Source organism: Giraffa tippelskirchi, chromosome 9 (genome assembly GCF_054371585.1).
Source record: "Giraffa tippelskirchi isolate mGirTip1 chromosome 9, T2T-mGirTip1v1.2.pri, whole genome shotgun sequence".
NCBI classification, from domain to species: Eukaryota; Metazoa; Chordata; class Mammalia; order Artiodactyla; family Giraffidae; genus Giraffa; species Giraffa tippelskirchi.
The window spans coordinates 136,306,226-136,321,623 of record NC_137283.1 but is presented as its reverse complement, the minus strand read 5'-3'; the positions used below and the strand labels follow the sequence as shown (position 1 = coordinate 136,321,623).

The 15,398-nt window shown below is 42.4% G+C and overlaps 1 protein-coding gene across 3 annotated transcripts in view; it reads left to right on the top strand.

The window, feature by feature from the left end:
* The window catches only part of SLC2A12 (solute carrier family 2 member 12), a 62,323-nt gene that overhangs the window by 4,644 nt on the left and 42,281 nt on the right, over positions 1-15,398 (top strand). The window contains exon 1 of one of the 3 annotated variants that reach the window (XM_081530687.1): positions 9,327-9,502. The exons of the other annotated variants lie outside the window; for them this stretch is intronic. Within the exon in view, the coding sequence (XP_081386813.1) occupies positions 9,457-9,502 (46 nt within the window). The 5' untranslated portion in view covers positions 9,327-9,456. Of the gene's footprint in view, positions 1-9,326; positions 9,503-15,398 lie in introns of those variants that run through there. 3 annotated transcript variants of the gene reach the window in all.

Below are 15,398 nucleotides of genomic sequence, written 5' to 3'. Positions count from 1 at the left end.
ACCACAGCAGCAGACATGCAGTGATGAGAGCCTGTGGTGGCAGAGCTCGGCAGACAAGCCCCGGCCAAGGAGCCACCAACAGTGCCCCTGACCTGGAGGGCCTGAAATTAGCCTGTAAATACTAGCGTGCCCAAGCAGGTTTAAAGCTGATGTCTGTTTTGATAGGACAGTACCTTGGTGCAGTTGTTAGATATTTTCAACATCACCCTTCTGTCTAGTAAGATTGTCGACAGGACCTGAGTGATGGAGTTCTTAAGAACAAGCCTGGTGATAGCTGGAAGGACCCTACTGGGAGCCCTCACGTATATTCTTTGTGTATTCTCCAAGGAGTACTTTTTAGTGGTCTAGACCCTGCAATAGTTGAGAAAAACAGAACTCAAAATACATTGAGTCCGCCCTAGAGGCGACTATGGAAAATAACTTACATGTATGTATTAAAGGTGAATCAGCCAATCTTAAAATGCAGTTTTTAATTGCTATAGATGTGTGGGATGATATTTTGTCATTGAAGAATAGTTAGTTCTTTTTTAAAAACTGATTAATTTTTGGCTGTGCTGGGTCTTCATTGCTGTGTGCAGGCTTTCTCTGGTTGTGTTAAGTTGGGGTTACTCTGCCATGTGGTGCTCCAGCTTCTCACTGTGGTGGCTCCTCTTGTTGTGGAGCACAGGCATTTAAATTGAATGGAATTGGGGCTCCCTAATTCAGCTTTTTTTCATGAACAGCCTTCCCCAAGTGGATGAGTTAGTGAATAAAATAAAGCAGTGAAAGAAAGCCACCTAGAAGTACAATAAGTCATGGTGTGAGAAAGGAGAAAAGTTGAAACGGGCTGCTTTCCAAGCAGCTATTTGACCAAATACCAAATGAGAGTAACTCCCTTTCCTGTCGTCCCTCAGAAAGTACCCAACCTCTGGAAATTCCATACCAGTCCAGTGGTTAGGCCTCTGTGCTTTCACTGCTGAGGGCCTGGGTTCAATCACCGGTCAGGGAAATAGGACCCCATAGGCAGTATGGCAAAAAAAAAAAAGACACAGAACCTGAAATCCCTCCAAGTATTTCCCAGATGAAATGTTGAGCCAAATATACTATCTTTATAGTAAACATAAAGTCATGTGAGGTTTTTTTTCTTTTTTTTTTTCTGTCTTGGCTCCTTGGTAAAGCTGTTCTTCCTGTATCACAGCATGCTCATTTATGTATTTGCTAAATGGTTATGCTTCAGTGATATATTAATTTTTCTATACAATTTAGGTAGAAGTGATGAGACTAAAATAATTTATCACATTATTCTCACTTTAGGAGCTTTTGTTCTTTTTGACTGTGACTCACTTTATACTGTTGTGCTGAAATATCAGGGAGAAAAATGCAATCCTTTGACTTATAGGAATATTTTCTTTCCCCTTAAGAAAATCAAGTATTATTTAAACTGCAGAATTGTGCATCCCTTGGAAGTAATCTCCAACCAGTCCATCCCAAAAGAAATCAGTCCTGAATATTAATTGGAAGGACTGATGCTGAAGCTGAAACTCCAATACTTTGGTTACCTGATGCGAAGAACTGACTCATTTGAAAATACCCCGATGCTGGGAAAGATTGAAGGCGGGAGGAGAAGGGGACGACAGAGGATGAGATGGTTGGATGGCATCACTGACTCAATGGACATGAGTTTGAGTAAACTCCAGGAGTTGGTGATGGACAGGGTGGCCTGGTGTGCTGCTGTCCATGGGGTCGCAAAGAGTTGGACCATGACTGAGCAACTAAACCAAACTGAACTGAAAGTAATCGTTTCTTGAAAACAATCAAGACGAAGGTCTGCCTGCCATTATTAGGCTCTATGGCTATTAGCTGCACCATATTATTTTATTTATATTATTGTTATTTTATAATGTGTTGCCCCTGTATGCTCTTGTTTCCACACACTTTATGTAAGTTATGAGCCATGCGCAATGCTAATTTTTATATGGCCTCAGATGTGCAAGGCTTTTTAAGAATAAGAGAGGGACTTTCCTGGTGGTCCAGTGATTAAGACAACGCCCTTCCACTGCAGGGGCCAAGGTTCAGTCTCTGGTTGGGGAACTAAAGCTCTCACATGCCCTGTGGCATGGCCAATGAAATAAAATAGAGACGATAAATAAAGAATAGGGGGAAAAGTTGTAATTTTAATCAGTTGGTATTGTGAATGAACATCCCTAGCTAATGAATGTTTCATTTCTATTAGGAAACAAAATTGTGGAAAACTCAAGGCAAAATCATAGGAAGAATTTTTCATGATTTAAGTCCCATTGTGTAGGTATTGCCAAAAATAAAGGAATTCAGGAATGTATGAAAAGGCAGAATTGTTATGCTGGAAACAAGGTATCATTTTACTTCCTTTGCTATCAGTAAGAGACAGTTTCAAAGTTTTACTTACTTGTTAGGGAGATTTCACCCTATAGATTCAGACTAAACAAATCTTTATTGAACGATTATTGTAGGTAATTCAATGAGGTAGCATTACCCGCAGTTGACAGATAAGGAAATTGAAGCTAAGAGATCAAAAGCTAACATTTACCAAGCACTTACTAGTGTGCACCAGCTACTCTTCTATTTCATTTATTCTCGTAACTTTATAAGGTATGTGATATTATTCTCTTTATTTTAGGACACAGAGGAACAGAAAGATTAAACTAGACATGTCAGAGTCTAGCTGCTAACCAGGTACTCTGGTTCCAAACTGTACCTTCAGCGTTAAGCCGAGGTTCCTCTGGGAGAAAAGCAAAGTGATTGCTCCATGTAGCATGGATAATATCCTAGAGATCTAAACCTCAGTGTTATAAATCTCAGGTGGCTCAGATGGTAAAGAATCAGCCTGCAATGCAGGAGACCTGGGTTTGATCCCTGGGTCAGAAAGATCCTTGGAGAAGGGAATGGCTACCCACTCCAGTATTTTTGCCTGGAGAATTCCATGGACAGAGGAACCTGGCGGGCTACAGTCCATGGGGTTGTATAGAATCAGGCACGGCTGAGCAACTAACACTTCCACTTTTCACATTCTAAATCCAGGCCAGGGTTTTGCACTTGAACAATAATACCATCCAACACTGATGTCTCTACTTTTTGCTCTGTTCTGTAATCTGATCTGTAAATTTGGGTACCCATCACACTTGTTTCAGAACTTCATTGCCTTTCATTCTAGCTAGTTCCCTAATTTTCCATATGATGTGTCTTTTTCTATAAGATTATAAATTTCTGCATTAAAATATATATTCTTGAACCTATCAGATCTCTGAGCTGACTGTTTAGAAAGTACCATATAGCTCATATGAGGTAGGAACTGTGCCTTTTCCTCTGTATTGCCATCAGGGATCATGTGCGCATGGCACAAGTATCGCTATCTTGTAGCCTAGGAAATGTGTCAACACAGTGCCCACCTTGCTGACTGCACTGACCATCCAGATGAACCCGTCTTCCCTCTGTGTCCAAGATGGTACTGCCATGGAGTACATGCTTCATTGTTAAATCAGTGAATGGGTGAAGTGTTTGTTGAGCTAAACTAAAGCGCATTCTAATTCTGCAATAGTTATTGACTATCTATTATGTAAGAGGCACAGTACAAGACACTTCAGTGTAAAAACTAAAAATATCTAAAATATTATCTGGGTCCATAAGTTTTACCAACTCATCAGAGAGATAAGAATCTAAATAATGGCAATCATTTAGCAAATATTGAGCATCTCCTAGAATCAGACATGATGCTAGAACCTGGGTCCAATGGTAAACCAGAGACATCTATGCAATGCAGATTCATATTACCAATGGGTGATGAGAGAGAGGAGATCAAGAAACGTGGACAGGAGGAGGTGACCAGACACATATGCCTTGGTAGTGCACAGGGGATCCTAGAAGACAGTATGGCTAAGCTGAGTCAAGAAAGTATCACTGAGGCCAATAAGTTTACAGAGAACATTCTGTGCAGAGAAAATAGCTTGTATATGAGTTTGGAGAAGAAAGAATGGCACATTCAGGGAACTACAAATATTTTTGTCTGATGAAAGCACAGAGTTCAAAGAAGGAGAAAAACGGTTATGAAAGAATCTGAAGATGTAAGTAGGGACATGTCATGAAACCTTTGTGTGATAAGTATCATGACAGAAGGAATTATTGGGAAAAGATCTTATTGGTTTACCGAAATCAAGAAAAGTTTCTGAAAGCTGATGATAGTGGTGACAGAATTAGGGGCTCTTGGAAAACTCTTCCTGCATGGCTCTAAACCCTTACCATTCTTTTATTTTTTATTTTTTGGTTGCACCACAGTTTGTGGTCTCTTAGTTCCCCAACCAGGGATTGAACATGGGGCTCGAGGCAGTGCAAATAAATAGGGAGAAGGCAATGGCACCCCGCTCCAGTACTCTTGCTTGGAAAATCCCATGGACGGAGGAGCCTGGTAGGCTACAGTCCATGGGGTCACTAAGAGTCGGACACGACTGAGCGACTTCACTTTCACTTTCCCTTTCATGCACTGGAGAAGGAAATGGCAACCCACTCCAGTATTCTTGCCTGGAGAATCCCAGGGATGGCGGAGCCTGGTGGGCTGCCGTCTATGGGGTCGCACAGGGTCGGACACGACTGAAGCGACTTAGCAGTAGCAGTAGCAGCAACCACTAGGCAACCAGGAAAGTCCCACTATTCTTTTAACAGTTAAACAAAAATCACTCCAGCTCCCATAAAGTTAAAATCACATGCCTCTTCGCTCTCCAGCTCTCTGCCCATCCTCAGACACACACAGTATACTGGTGTACCTTAGGAGTCTTAAGATCAGAAAGTGGTTTCCGATCACTTTTTGCACCAACTTCCTATTTCCCCTGGTTTCTTGCCCTTCGGTTCCCAAAACTGGTCTTTTTTCTTATCCCTCTTCTAGTCCATGCGTGGATTACAATCCTTTTCCTTCATATACTCAAATCCCATTCGCTCAAGTACTTGGTAGATTCTTACTGACAATCTGAAGAGGGCTATAGTGCAATTAAATATTAGGTGGACCCATTCATACAATTCTCCTGTCAAATCCACCTTAGGGACTTTCTTGTCAACCAATTTTTGCTAGAAGCTACAAACCTCTAGTACTATTTTTCTCTTATCTTCATTCCTCATCCTTACTCATCCTCCACAAGTTGACAAATTCTCCTGACCTTTTTTCCCATTTGTCTTATTTCTGGGTTCTGATGGCCATTCTTTCTTGAGCTCTCTCTCTGTCTCTCTCTCTATCTCTCTCTCTCACACACACACACACACAAATTCGTGCTTCTTAGCATTTTCTCCCTTTCTCCCTCTCCCTCCTATGGCTCACCTCTGTGTTATCAACATGACTCATGGCCTTTTCCCTTAATCCTGAGGTGGCCATCCAGGTATTCATTTTTAGTAAATAAAGTACTCTTCCTAAGAACTTTACATCCACAAGCTTTACAATATTATTTTCTCCCCATCCCTTTCCTTAATTAAAGAATTTTTAAAGCACTGAGGATGACTCTCAACCATTTTTGAGTCCCTGGACTCCTTTTTAAATAGAAAAACAATTTCAAATTCTCACGTAACAGTTTTAACAGTTTTACATTTAATGGTTAGAAAATATAGAATGGCAAGCAGCTACTCTGCATTCACTCACACTTTGAATTAAGACCTTTTATTTCATCACATCTACGCATATGTATGGAATCTTGAAGGACAAATGTGTATGTTACTATTTTTCCTAACGTTTAGTAAGCATTGATGGGATGAAGATCCTTTTTGAAGACTTTCAGTTTTCAAATGTCCCTCACCCACCACAACTCACGCAGATTGAGAATCTCGTTCCTGGAGATGTCAGAGGTCTCTGGGTGAATGGCTGCTGGTTTGTTCTCCAGATTCACCTCCTCTTAACTGTCTGTTGAAAATCCTCTTGAAAAGATGGAAAGAGATGCAAAATTATAATAACATTAAAGCCAGATATACTTATCCATGGGTTAGAACTTGTGCTGTGCTTAGTTCCTCAGTTGTGTCCAACTCTGCCACCCCATGGAGAGTAGCCCGCCAGCCTCGTCTGTCCATGGGATTTTCCAGGCAAGAATACTGGAGTGGGTTGCCTTGCCTTTCTCCAGGGGGTCTTCCCCACCCCAGGATCGAACCCACATCTGCTGTGGCTCCCGCATTGCAGGCAAATTCTTTACTGCTGAGCCACTGGGGAAGACCAATGTATAAAACAGGGAGTAATATTTTAGCTTTCCACAAACTGTCACTGAGCATCCCTACTGAGAGAATTTTCATTGATCAAAGGATGACATCTCCACAGACCTCTTGGAGCTGCTTTTTTGAGAGGGTCAGAAGGTTTTGCTCCACAGTATAATTCTTCCCACCCTAGCCTATCACCATCACTTCCCATTCTATATCTCTTAAGAGCTACAACTTCCAGGATTTCAGCAACTCTGGCTAGACAAAAGAAGGACAGTGGTATTCTAGAATGTGAAAATCAGTGTTCAGAAGAGACAAAGCTCAGATGAGCCACTGGAGTGGCACATTCTAGAAGTTGTAGTTTTGCATGTACTGTTTTTGACAAGCAAAAAAAGAAAGTTTGCTTTATACAATGCAGAGATTGTATAAATATTAGGTGGACCCATTCATACAATTTTCCTGTCAAATCCACCTTAGGGACTTTCTTGTCAACCAATTTTTGCTAGAAGCTACAAACCTCTAGTACTATTTTTCTCTTATCTTCATTCCTCATCCTTACTCATCCTCCACCTCATCCTCTGTCGCCCCCGTCTCCTCCTGCTCTCAATCTTTCCAAGCATCAGGGTCTTTTCCAATGAGTCAGCTCTTCCCATCAGTGGCCAAAGTCCTTTCTGGACTAAAAAGGCCTTAGTTGCAGAGGCGTAGAAAAGCTAAGGCAATTAGTAGCTTCATAGTTGCACGACTTATTGACTAAACAACAACAACAAGTTGCACCAGTCAGGATCATAATTAAATCATCCAGCATAGGCAGAGAAATTTAATAAATTCCAAGAGTGAAGGTGAGAGCAAAGAAGACAATAGTCATCTAAATCTACCAGATTGTTATCCCCAATTCATAGTCAGGGGACCAAAAAGTAGAAGGAAAAAGATTCCTTTCTCAGTTCAGTGGAGTCACACTAGAAAAATAACTTACAGACATCAGAAATGAGGCTAGCCTCTGTGCACATTAACTGCTCCTTCAAGTCTAACTATTTCCTACTGCAACTGAGTGGTTAGAGTAACGTGTGTCAGACACCATAAGCTTAATTGCTATCCCAACTTCCTTTTTATTTCTTTGTCTCTTCCAACTGGGGAACTAGAAGATTCAGATACTTATTCTCTCTTGCAGCCAAGTTTGACTATGGAACCCACTGGTTCTGGTCAATGAGACATGAGGATAAGTCTTTGTGGGGAGGTAAAAAGTTATCCTCAGCTTTTTTAAGGGCCTGTGACTGAGTCCAAAAATTAAACCAACAAAGACAGATTAATACAAAAGCATCCATATTTAATTAATGTAAGTTTTATGTGACATGGAAACCTTCATAAGGAAATAAAAGACCAAAGAAATGATTAAGCCTGAGTATTTTTATGCTTGATTTGTCATGAAAATATGACAGGAGTATGAGTAAACCAGGGGAAACTTAGCAAGTCTATTCATTCAAATTCTTCTTGGTCCCTCTTTGCTTTCTGAGATAAGGATGTTCATTTCCTCTGGGTATAACAGAAAGTACTTCTCGCATGAAATATTCAACATTCCAAGGTGTTGTATTTTGGGTTAGCATGTTGTGAACACCATCATCTTTCAAGGTTCTTCTGGAAAGTTCCCTCCATGATAAAAGGAAAGAGGCTCATGGGGATAACCCCTTGCCCTACGCCTTCTCCATTGTGAATCTTTTGTGAGAGCATCTCATGCCTGGAGCTGTGACAGCCACCTTGCGCATATGGTGACAGATTGGGGACAAAAGCCAGCCCTCTGTGCAGGCAGAAACAGATGGATGAATAGAGTGTGAATCCTTGGAGACACCAAATTCAACTTGGTCTTCTCACAAACTAAACAATAAATACCCTTGTTTTTCAGGTTTTTGGTTTCCTACAGTCAAAAATATAACTGATTTGGGGGCTGGGTAAAGAGAATGTGGCAAGAGGGTTACTGTCAAGTATATTTTAAATACAAAGGCAAAACATGCATTCTAAGATTTCTCTTTACATGAAGCACATATATTTTGGACAGTATCTGATTTCTGTTGTCTATAATTAAAAAAAAAAAGGATGCTGTGGAAAAAAAAAAAATAAGACACAGGACAACAGTAAAGAGTAAGAGTAAATTGAGGTGAAGATGGAGCTAGTTGAGATCAGAGATGCAGATAGACCTAATATGAAAAGTGTGAAGTGTCAGAGTCTAAAACTGCAAAAGCAGAATAATTATCTGAAATCTGTGATGTGGAGGATAAATAAGAGAAGCTATTCGGAATGCACATTAAAAAAAGAACAAGAAGATAGAGATGAAAGAGGAAAGAATATGAAGCAGGGGATAGATCCACCCTACCTCCACCCACGGTAAGCAATTCAAGTTGGGTCCTTGTGGACACAAACTCCAAAATATCAATAGGAGGACAACTGAGACAGGAACTTGGGCCCTGTCCAGATAAGAAATAAGAGACCACATATTTCTCTATTTCTAAAATGGAAGGACTGAACCCGTTGGTCCCACGCCTCCTCAGACTGTTGTTCAATCGTTAAGTCGTGTCCAACTCTTTGTGATCCCGTGGACTGCAGCACACCAGGCTTCCATGTCCTTCACTATCTCCCAGAGTTTGCTCAAACTCATGTCTGTTGAGTCGGTGATGTTATATAACCACCTCATCCTCTGTCGCCCCCGTCTCCTCCTGCTCTCAATCTTTCCAAGCATCAGGGTCTTTTCCAATGAGTCAGCTCTTCCCATCAGTGGCCAAAGTCCTTTCTGGACTAAAAAGGCCTTAGTTGCAGAGGCGTAGAAAAGCTAAGGCAATTAGTAGCTTCATAGTTGCACGACTTATTGACTAAACAACAACAACAAGTTGCACCAGTCAGGATCATAATTAAATCATCCAGCATAGGCAGAGAAATTTAATAAATTCCAAGAGTGAAGGTGAGAGCAAAGAAGACAATAGTCATCTAAATCTACCAGAGCATCTCAATTAATCTGTAAGTAGATTGGAGTACCAGAAGGCAAAAGGAAGACAGTGGCTACAGGTACTTAGCCAGAGGCTAGGGAGTCTTTTTGTCCCTTCTGAATAAGAGCTTCGAGTCTTGGAGTGGCTCACTCGTCCACCTATGGAATTTTCAGGCTGCTCTGGGTCCCCCTGATCCTGTGGAGATTTGGAGAAAGGGGTGGATTCACAGGGATGGCTGGAATGTGGGTCTTCAGGTTCCTGTAACATATCAGTGGAGACAGGTTTAATCCTAGACAGATGAACCCAGCTGATGACATCCTGGAGTTTAACTGCTGTAGGGATGCTCAGAAAGACTGGTAAGAACCCTTCCATTTTGAGAGAAGCTGGTCGCCAGGGACTTATTTTTCGAGGTCTTTCAGGGTTTACAACAGGGTGACTGGGACTGTCATCTGGAGCGGGCTGTACTCTGTTGCCGTATTCTTGTATTGCCTTCTGGACCTGGCCTAGGTTTATACTATATTTAAGTTGAGCCTGGGTTTCTGGGTCAGTTAACATATCCAGAGTAAGGAATGGCCTTCCAAATGTCGTTTCAAAACGGCTTAACCCGGTGGTTGCTTTAGAAGCTGCCCTGACCCTTAAGAGGGCTATTGGCAGCAGGTGATGCCACGACTCTGACGTTTCCTGATGGAGTTTGCCCAAGATTTTCTTTAGCCTGTTCCACTTCTCCTGAGGACTGAGGTCTCCATGTTGAATGGAGGTGGTGTTTATTTCCTAAAGCCTGTGAAAGCTGTTAAGTGACTTTTGCTACAACTGAAGGCCCATTGTCACTCTGGAGGTGATGGGGCAATCCAAATCTAGGAAGAGCCTTAGCCACTTCAGTTGCCTTCTCTGTTCTAGTGGGGGAAAGCCTCTGTCCATCCAGTAAAAGTATCTATAAAGACTAATAAGTATTTGAAGTCCTGGAAAGAGGGCATCTGAGTGAAATCTATTAACTTAGCCAGTCCTGTCTCCTAGGTAAGTCCCACCACACGGGACTGGGCTTAAGAGGGGGAGGTTTTGGGTGGCACAGAGGGCACATGGTCAAGTAACTCTTTTAATCATCTCTGGGAGCCTTTTCCCTGTAAAAAAAAAAAAAAAAAAGTCAGAAAACAATCATAGACATTGCATCTCTCCCCAGATGGAGAGACTCATATAACCCTTTAATAATTTTTTCATTGGTCAGAGAGAGATATGAGCAACTTCTGATCTATATGCCACCAGCCATCTGTTCCCTTAGGTCCCCCTCTCTCTTGTGCCCAGATCTCTCCTAAAGTCCAGTGCCTGGGTGTAACGTTAAAAGGGGTAAGGGATGGGATTAATGCCTTTTCTGTTATGGGTATCTGGGCTGCTTCCTTTGCTTTCTGATCTGCCCCATTGTTTCCTTGGGTAATTTGAGAAGTTCCCTTTTGATACCTGAAGCTGTGAATGACTGCTGCCTGTTTTGGTTTTTGAACCATCTCTATGAGATGTAAAATCTTAGCCCCATATTTTATAGGGGAATTTCTTGCATTTAGAAGTCTTCTCTCTTTCCAGGTAGCTGCATGGGCATGTAAAACAAGGAAGGCATATTTTGAATCTGTATATAGATTTACAGTCTTTCCTTCCCCTAGGATTAAGGCTCAGGTTAGAGCTGTCAGTGTTTTGCTTCTATGACGCTGTGGGTGCTCACGATGGCATACCCTGCCCTCTTGATATCATTAAAAGTCTTTTCCTGTTCCCTTTTCCAAAGTAACAGTTCTGTATCTGGTCCTTTAACAGCTTCATACAGAGGCTTAGCTATAAGCCTAAATCCTGGAATCCGAATTCTACAAAATCCTACCTACCATGCCCCAAAAGATAGAGATGTTCCTTTGTCTTTGAAACATTTAGGCCTAATACAGCTTGTTTTCTATCTGGAGATAACTGTCTACTTCCAAGGTTTATAATATATCCCAGATAGTTATCCTGTTGTTTTGAGATTGATGCCTTTATCTGAGAGACTCTCTAACTCTGGATCCCAAGGAAATGAAGGACTTCAATGATATTTTGATCTGAGCCTCCATGGAGGGACTACATACTAATAGGTCATCCATGTACTGTAGCATAGCACCCTCTTTTAGGTGTATTTCCCTTATTTCCTTTCCAAGGGTCTGGGCAAACAAGTGTTCAGTTCAGTTCAGTTCAGTAGCTCAGTCATGTCCGACTCTTTGCAACCCCATGGACTGCAGCACGCCAGGCCTCCCTGTCCATCACCAACTCCCGGAGTTTACCTAAACTCACATCCATTGAGTTGGTGATGCCATCCAACCATCTCATCCTCTGTTATCCCCTTCTCCTCCTGCCCTCAATCTTTCCCAGCATCAAGGTCTTTTCAAATGAGTCAGCTCTTCGCATGAGGTGGCCAAAGTTTTGGAGTTTCAGCTTCAACATCAGTTTTTCCAGTGAACACTCAGGGCTTATCTCCTTTTGGATGGACTGGTTGGATCTCCTTGCAGTCCAGAGGACTCTCAAGAGTCTTCTCCAACACCACAGTTCAAAAGCATCAATTCTTCAGCCCTCAGCTTTCCTTATAGTCCAACTCTCACATCCATACACGACTACTGGAAAAACCATAGCTTTGACTCGACAGACCTTTGCTGTCCTGAAACCCCTGAGACAATATTGTCCAGGTATATTGTTGCCTTTGGCTTGAGTCGAGATTAGTCCACTCAAAGGCAAACAGATATTGTGATGATGGATGAACTGGGATGCAAAAAAGGCATTCTAGAAATCCAGCACAGTAAACCATTTAGCATCCTCAGGGATCTGGGCTAATACGTTATAAAGATTGGCCATGAAGGGATGTATAGGGACTATCACACAGTGGTGATGCATTTACTGCTCTAAGGTCTTGTACCATCATATATTCCCCATTTGGCTTAACAACTGGCAGAATAGGAATATTGCATGGAAACTGTCAGGGCAGCAAGATATCTTAAGACTTTATTCATGAGGGGTTGTAAACACTTCTTCACTTCCAACTTTATGAGATATTGTCTCTTGTTAGGATAGGCAGCTTCTGGTCCAAGACTAATTCTTACAGATTGAGCATTTATGGAGCTTCCAGGGTTTCCTTTGTCCCATATTGAAGGAGCCACTGCTTGTAGAATATGACTGGGATGAAGACCTTGCCCTTCTGGCTGGTCTGTGTTACAATCAAGATAAGAAACCGCAATGGGCCTCCTAACCAGAGTATTGCCTGAGGGAGCTCAGGTCTCTCCCCAACAGAGGGTGGGACACTTAGATATAACTAAAAGGACTCATGAAATCAACCGCTGTTCAAATTTGCAAATGAGAGGCCCAGTAAAGGAACGGCTGCGAGGCTTTCTGTCCACACCAGTCACAGTACAGCTTTTGGAGGAAAGAGGTCCAGTGTGAATTTATTCATTCACTCAAGAGATATTTATTGAGGACTGACCTTGTGCCAAAGACTAGAGGTGAGAATACAGATGTTAAGGAAAGGAGAGTTCTTGCCTCAAAGTCTTCCTGTGTGAGAGGGGAAGACAAACAGGTAAATAAAGAAGTGACTTTCTAATATGCCTTCATATGTCTGGAACCCCATATTCTGTGCACAGTGGGAGCCCAGAGGGGTTGAGAGTGGGGTAGCAGAAGGTGACAGAGCAGGCCAGTCACCCTGGGGGTGGTGGCACTTGAAACGACTCTTGAGTGATGGGTTGGGATTACAGGTGTTTGGGAAGGAGGAGCCGAGAGCAGGGAGAACACAGATGCAAGGCCATTTGGGGGCCACTGCAAGTTTTTCTCAAGCAAAACATGAAATAGGAGGTCTTTTCAATGTGTGAAGCCTTCACAGTTGGTCAAGCTGTATAATGACCTGGCTGCCTGCCAAAAAAAGAACCTGGGTGTGCACGCTTTCCAGTCTGTTGTAGAAGTCAGTCTTCCGGCAAGTGTCTCTTGTGTGTTCCATTATGTACTTATGATATAATGGGCATATGGAGAAGAAAAGGAAAGAAAAAAGTGGGCACAAAGTCAAATATGGTGAAAGATGGAGTGTTTCGGGTGCAAGCCAGTTAAAGTTGTGCTTTCGTCTGAGTCACTGTGAGCGGCAGACAATGTGGCTATTGTTGTGGAAGTGGCTGCAGCCGCCTAGCCTGTGGGAGTTGGCCAGGGATGTGGGTCTCAGTGCTCATTTGCATAAAGCCTCTGGGTTGTGATCACATCTTCAATAGGAACAGTTTTACTTTATTATCTTATTAAGGAATTATCCTTACTCCAAAGGAACACGACTGGTCTATTAATAACAAAGCAGCCAGACTCAGAGGGTAGGCATGATCCAGCAGCCTGTGGGTACCAGTTAGAAGTTTCTAGATAGTTTCTACTACTGTAATGTCCACAAAAGGCTGAGAATCCCCTATGGCACCTTAGGGGGGACACAGGAATGTAGAGAAGGGCTCTCCTGAAGCAAATCCCTGGGCAGAATGGCTAGGAATGCTAAACTTCACCATGAACTGAAAGTGTGGACTGACTTCAGGGCTGGATATTTGTTGAAAAGGCTCTAATTATGATTCCTCACCCTCCTCTCTCCTTCAGCGCTGGCTGCTTCTCCTCTATCCACCCCAGACTCTGTCCTGCCCCAGACTCTGCCATTCATGATTAAACAGCCATTCTTTCTCTTTCCTCCTGGTCTCTGTCAGATTTTGGGGGAAAGTCATCTCTGCTTTCTGGCATCCATAGGGTAGCATCCTGCTTCTATCATCAGCAACCAAAAGGTAGATACAGGAAAACAAAAAACAAAAAACAAAAAACCCACTCTATGTCTTTCTTCATTTTATTTATATGGTAAAGTAGCACCAGGAAAATTTCCTGTGGGGGAAGTCCTAAGGTGTCACAGGGTTGAGATCTTGGAAGACTTGGGGACTAGCCTTCCACCCTAAATTAAAATTCCAAATCTTGAATGGGCAGCTTGAGGGCCATAATGGACCTCAGCAGTAATAAGCAGGAGGGAGATGAATGGGCAAACTAGTTTGGGGCGGTAGCCCTTAAAGCATATAACAGGGAAGATATTCTCTTCAAATAAAATTCAGACAATGAAGACCTTAGCTTAATTCTGTAGCATATAACCTATGTTGGTATCCCCTCACCCATGTAAGAATAGGGTCATGGAGTGCAAAATTTTCTTTTAATAATTTATTTACTTATTTATGGCTGTGCTGGGTCTTTGGGGGCTTTTCTCTAGTTGTGGTGAGCAGGGGCTACTCTCATTGCAGTTCTCGGGCTTCTCATTGCAATGGCTTCTGGTTGCAGAGCATGGGCTCTAAGGTGTGCGGGCTTCAATAGTTGCAGCTCCCAGGCTCTAGAACACAGGATCAATAGATGTGGCGCACAAGCTTAGTTCCTCCACGACATGTGGGATCTTCCCAGATCAAGGATTGAACCTGTGTCTCCTGCATTGGCAGGCAGATTCTTTACCGCTGAACCAACAGGGAAGCCTGGAATGCAGTTGTTGAAGGCAAATTGCCTAGATAAATAGGTAATTGTTCAGTCACTAAGTTGTCTCCAACTTTTTTTAACCCCATGAACTACAGCATGCCAGGCTTCTCTGTCCATCACCAACTCCCAGAGCTTGCTCAAACTCATGTCCATCGAGTCAGTGATGCCATCCAACCATCTCATCCCCTTCTCCCGCCTTCAATCTTTCCTAGCATCAGGGTCTTTTCCAACGAGTAAATTCTTTGCTTCAGGTGCCCAAAATATTGGAGTTTCAGCTTCAGCATCAGTCCTTCCAATGAATATTCAGGGTTGATTTCCTTTAGGATTGACTGATTTGATCTCCTTGCAATCCAAGGGACTCTCAAGTATCTTCTCCAACACCAGAGTTCAAAAGCATCACTTCTTTGGTGGCACAGCCAGTGCCCGGGGCATGTCATCCAGCTACACTGAGTGGTTGAAGGGCATGTCCATACTAGCAAGGGCCTGATGAAACGTGGTCCACCGGAGATGGAAACGGCAGAGCACCTCAGTATTCTTGTCCTAAGAACCCCATGAACAGTATGAAAAGGTAGATCGATAGATAGATAATATTGTGATATATAATTTTTAAAAACTTGTGATTTTGTACAGGTAAATTTTTATCAATTCATATGGAGACAATTTTATTATATCTCTGAAAAATTGTACTCAGCACTAGCTGCTGGATATCAAGAGGGCTGTTGAAAAACTGGGATGGTATCTAGACCC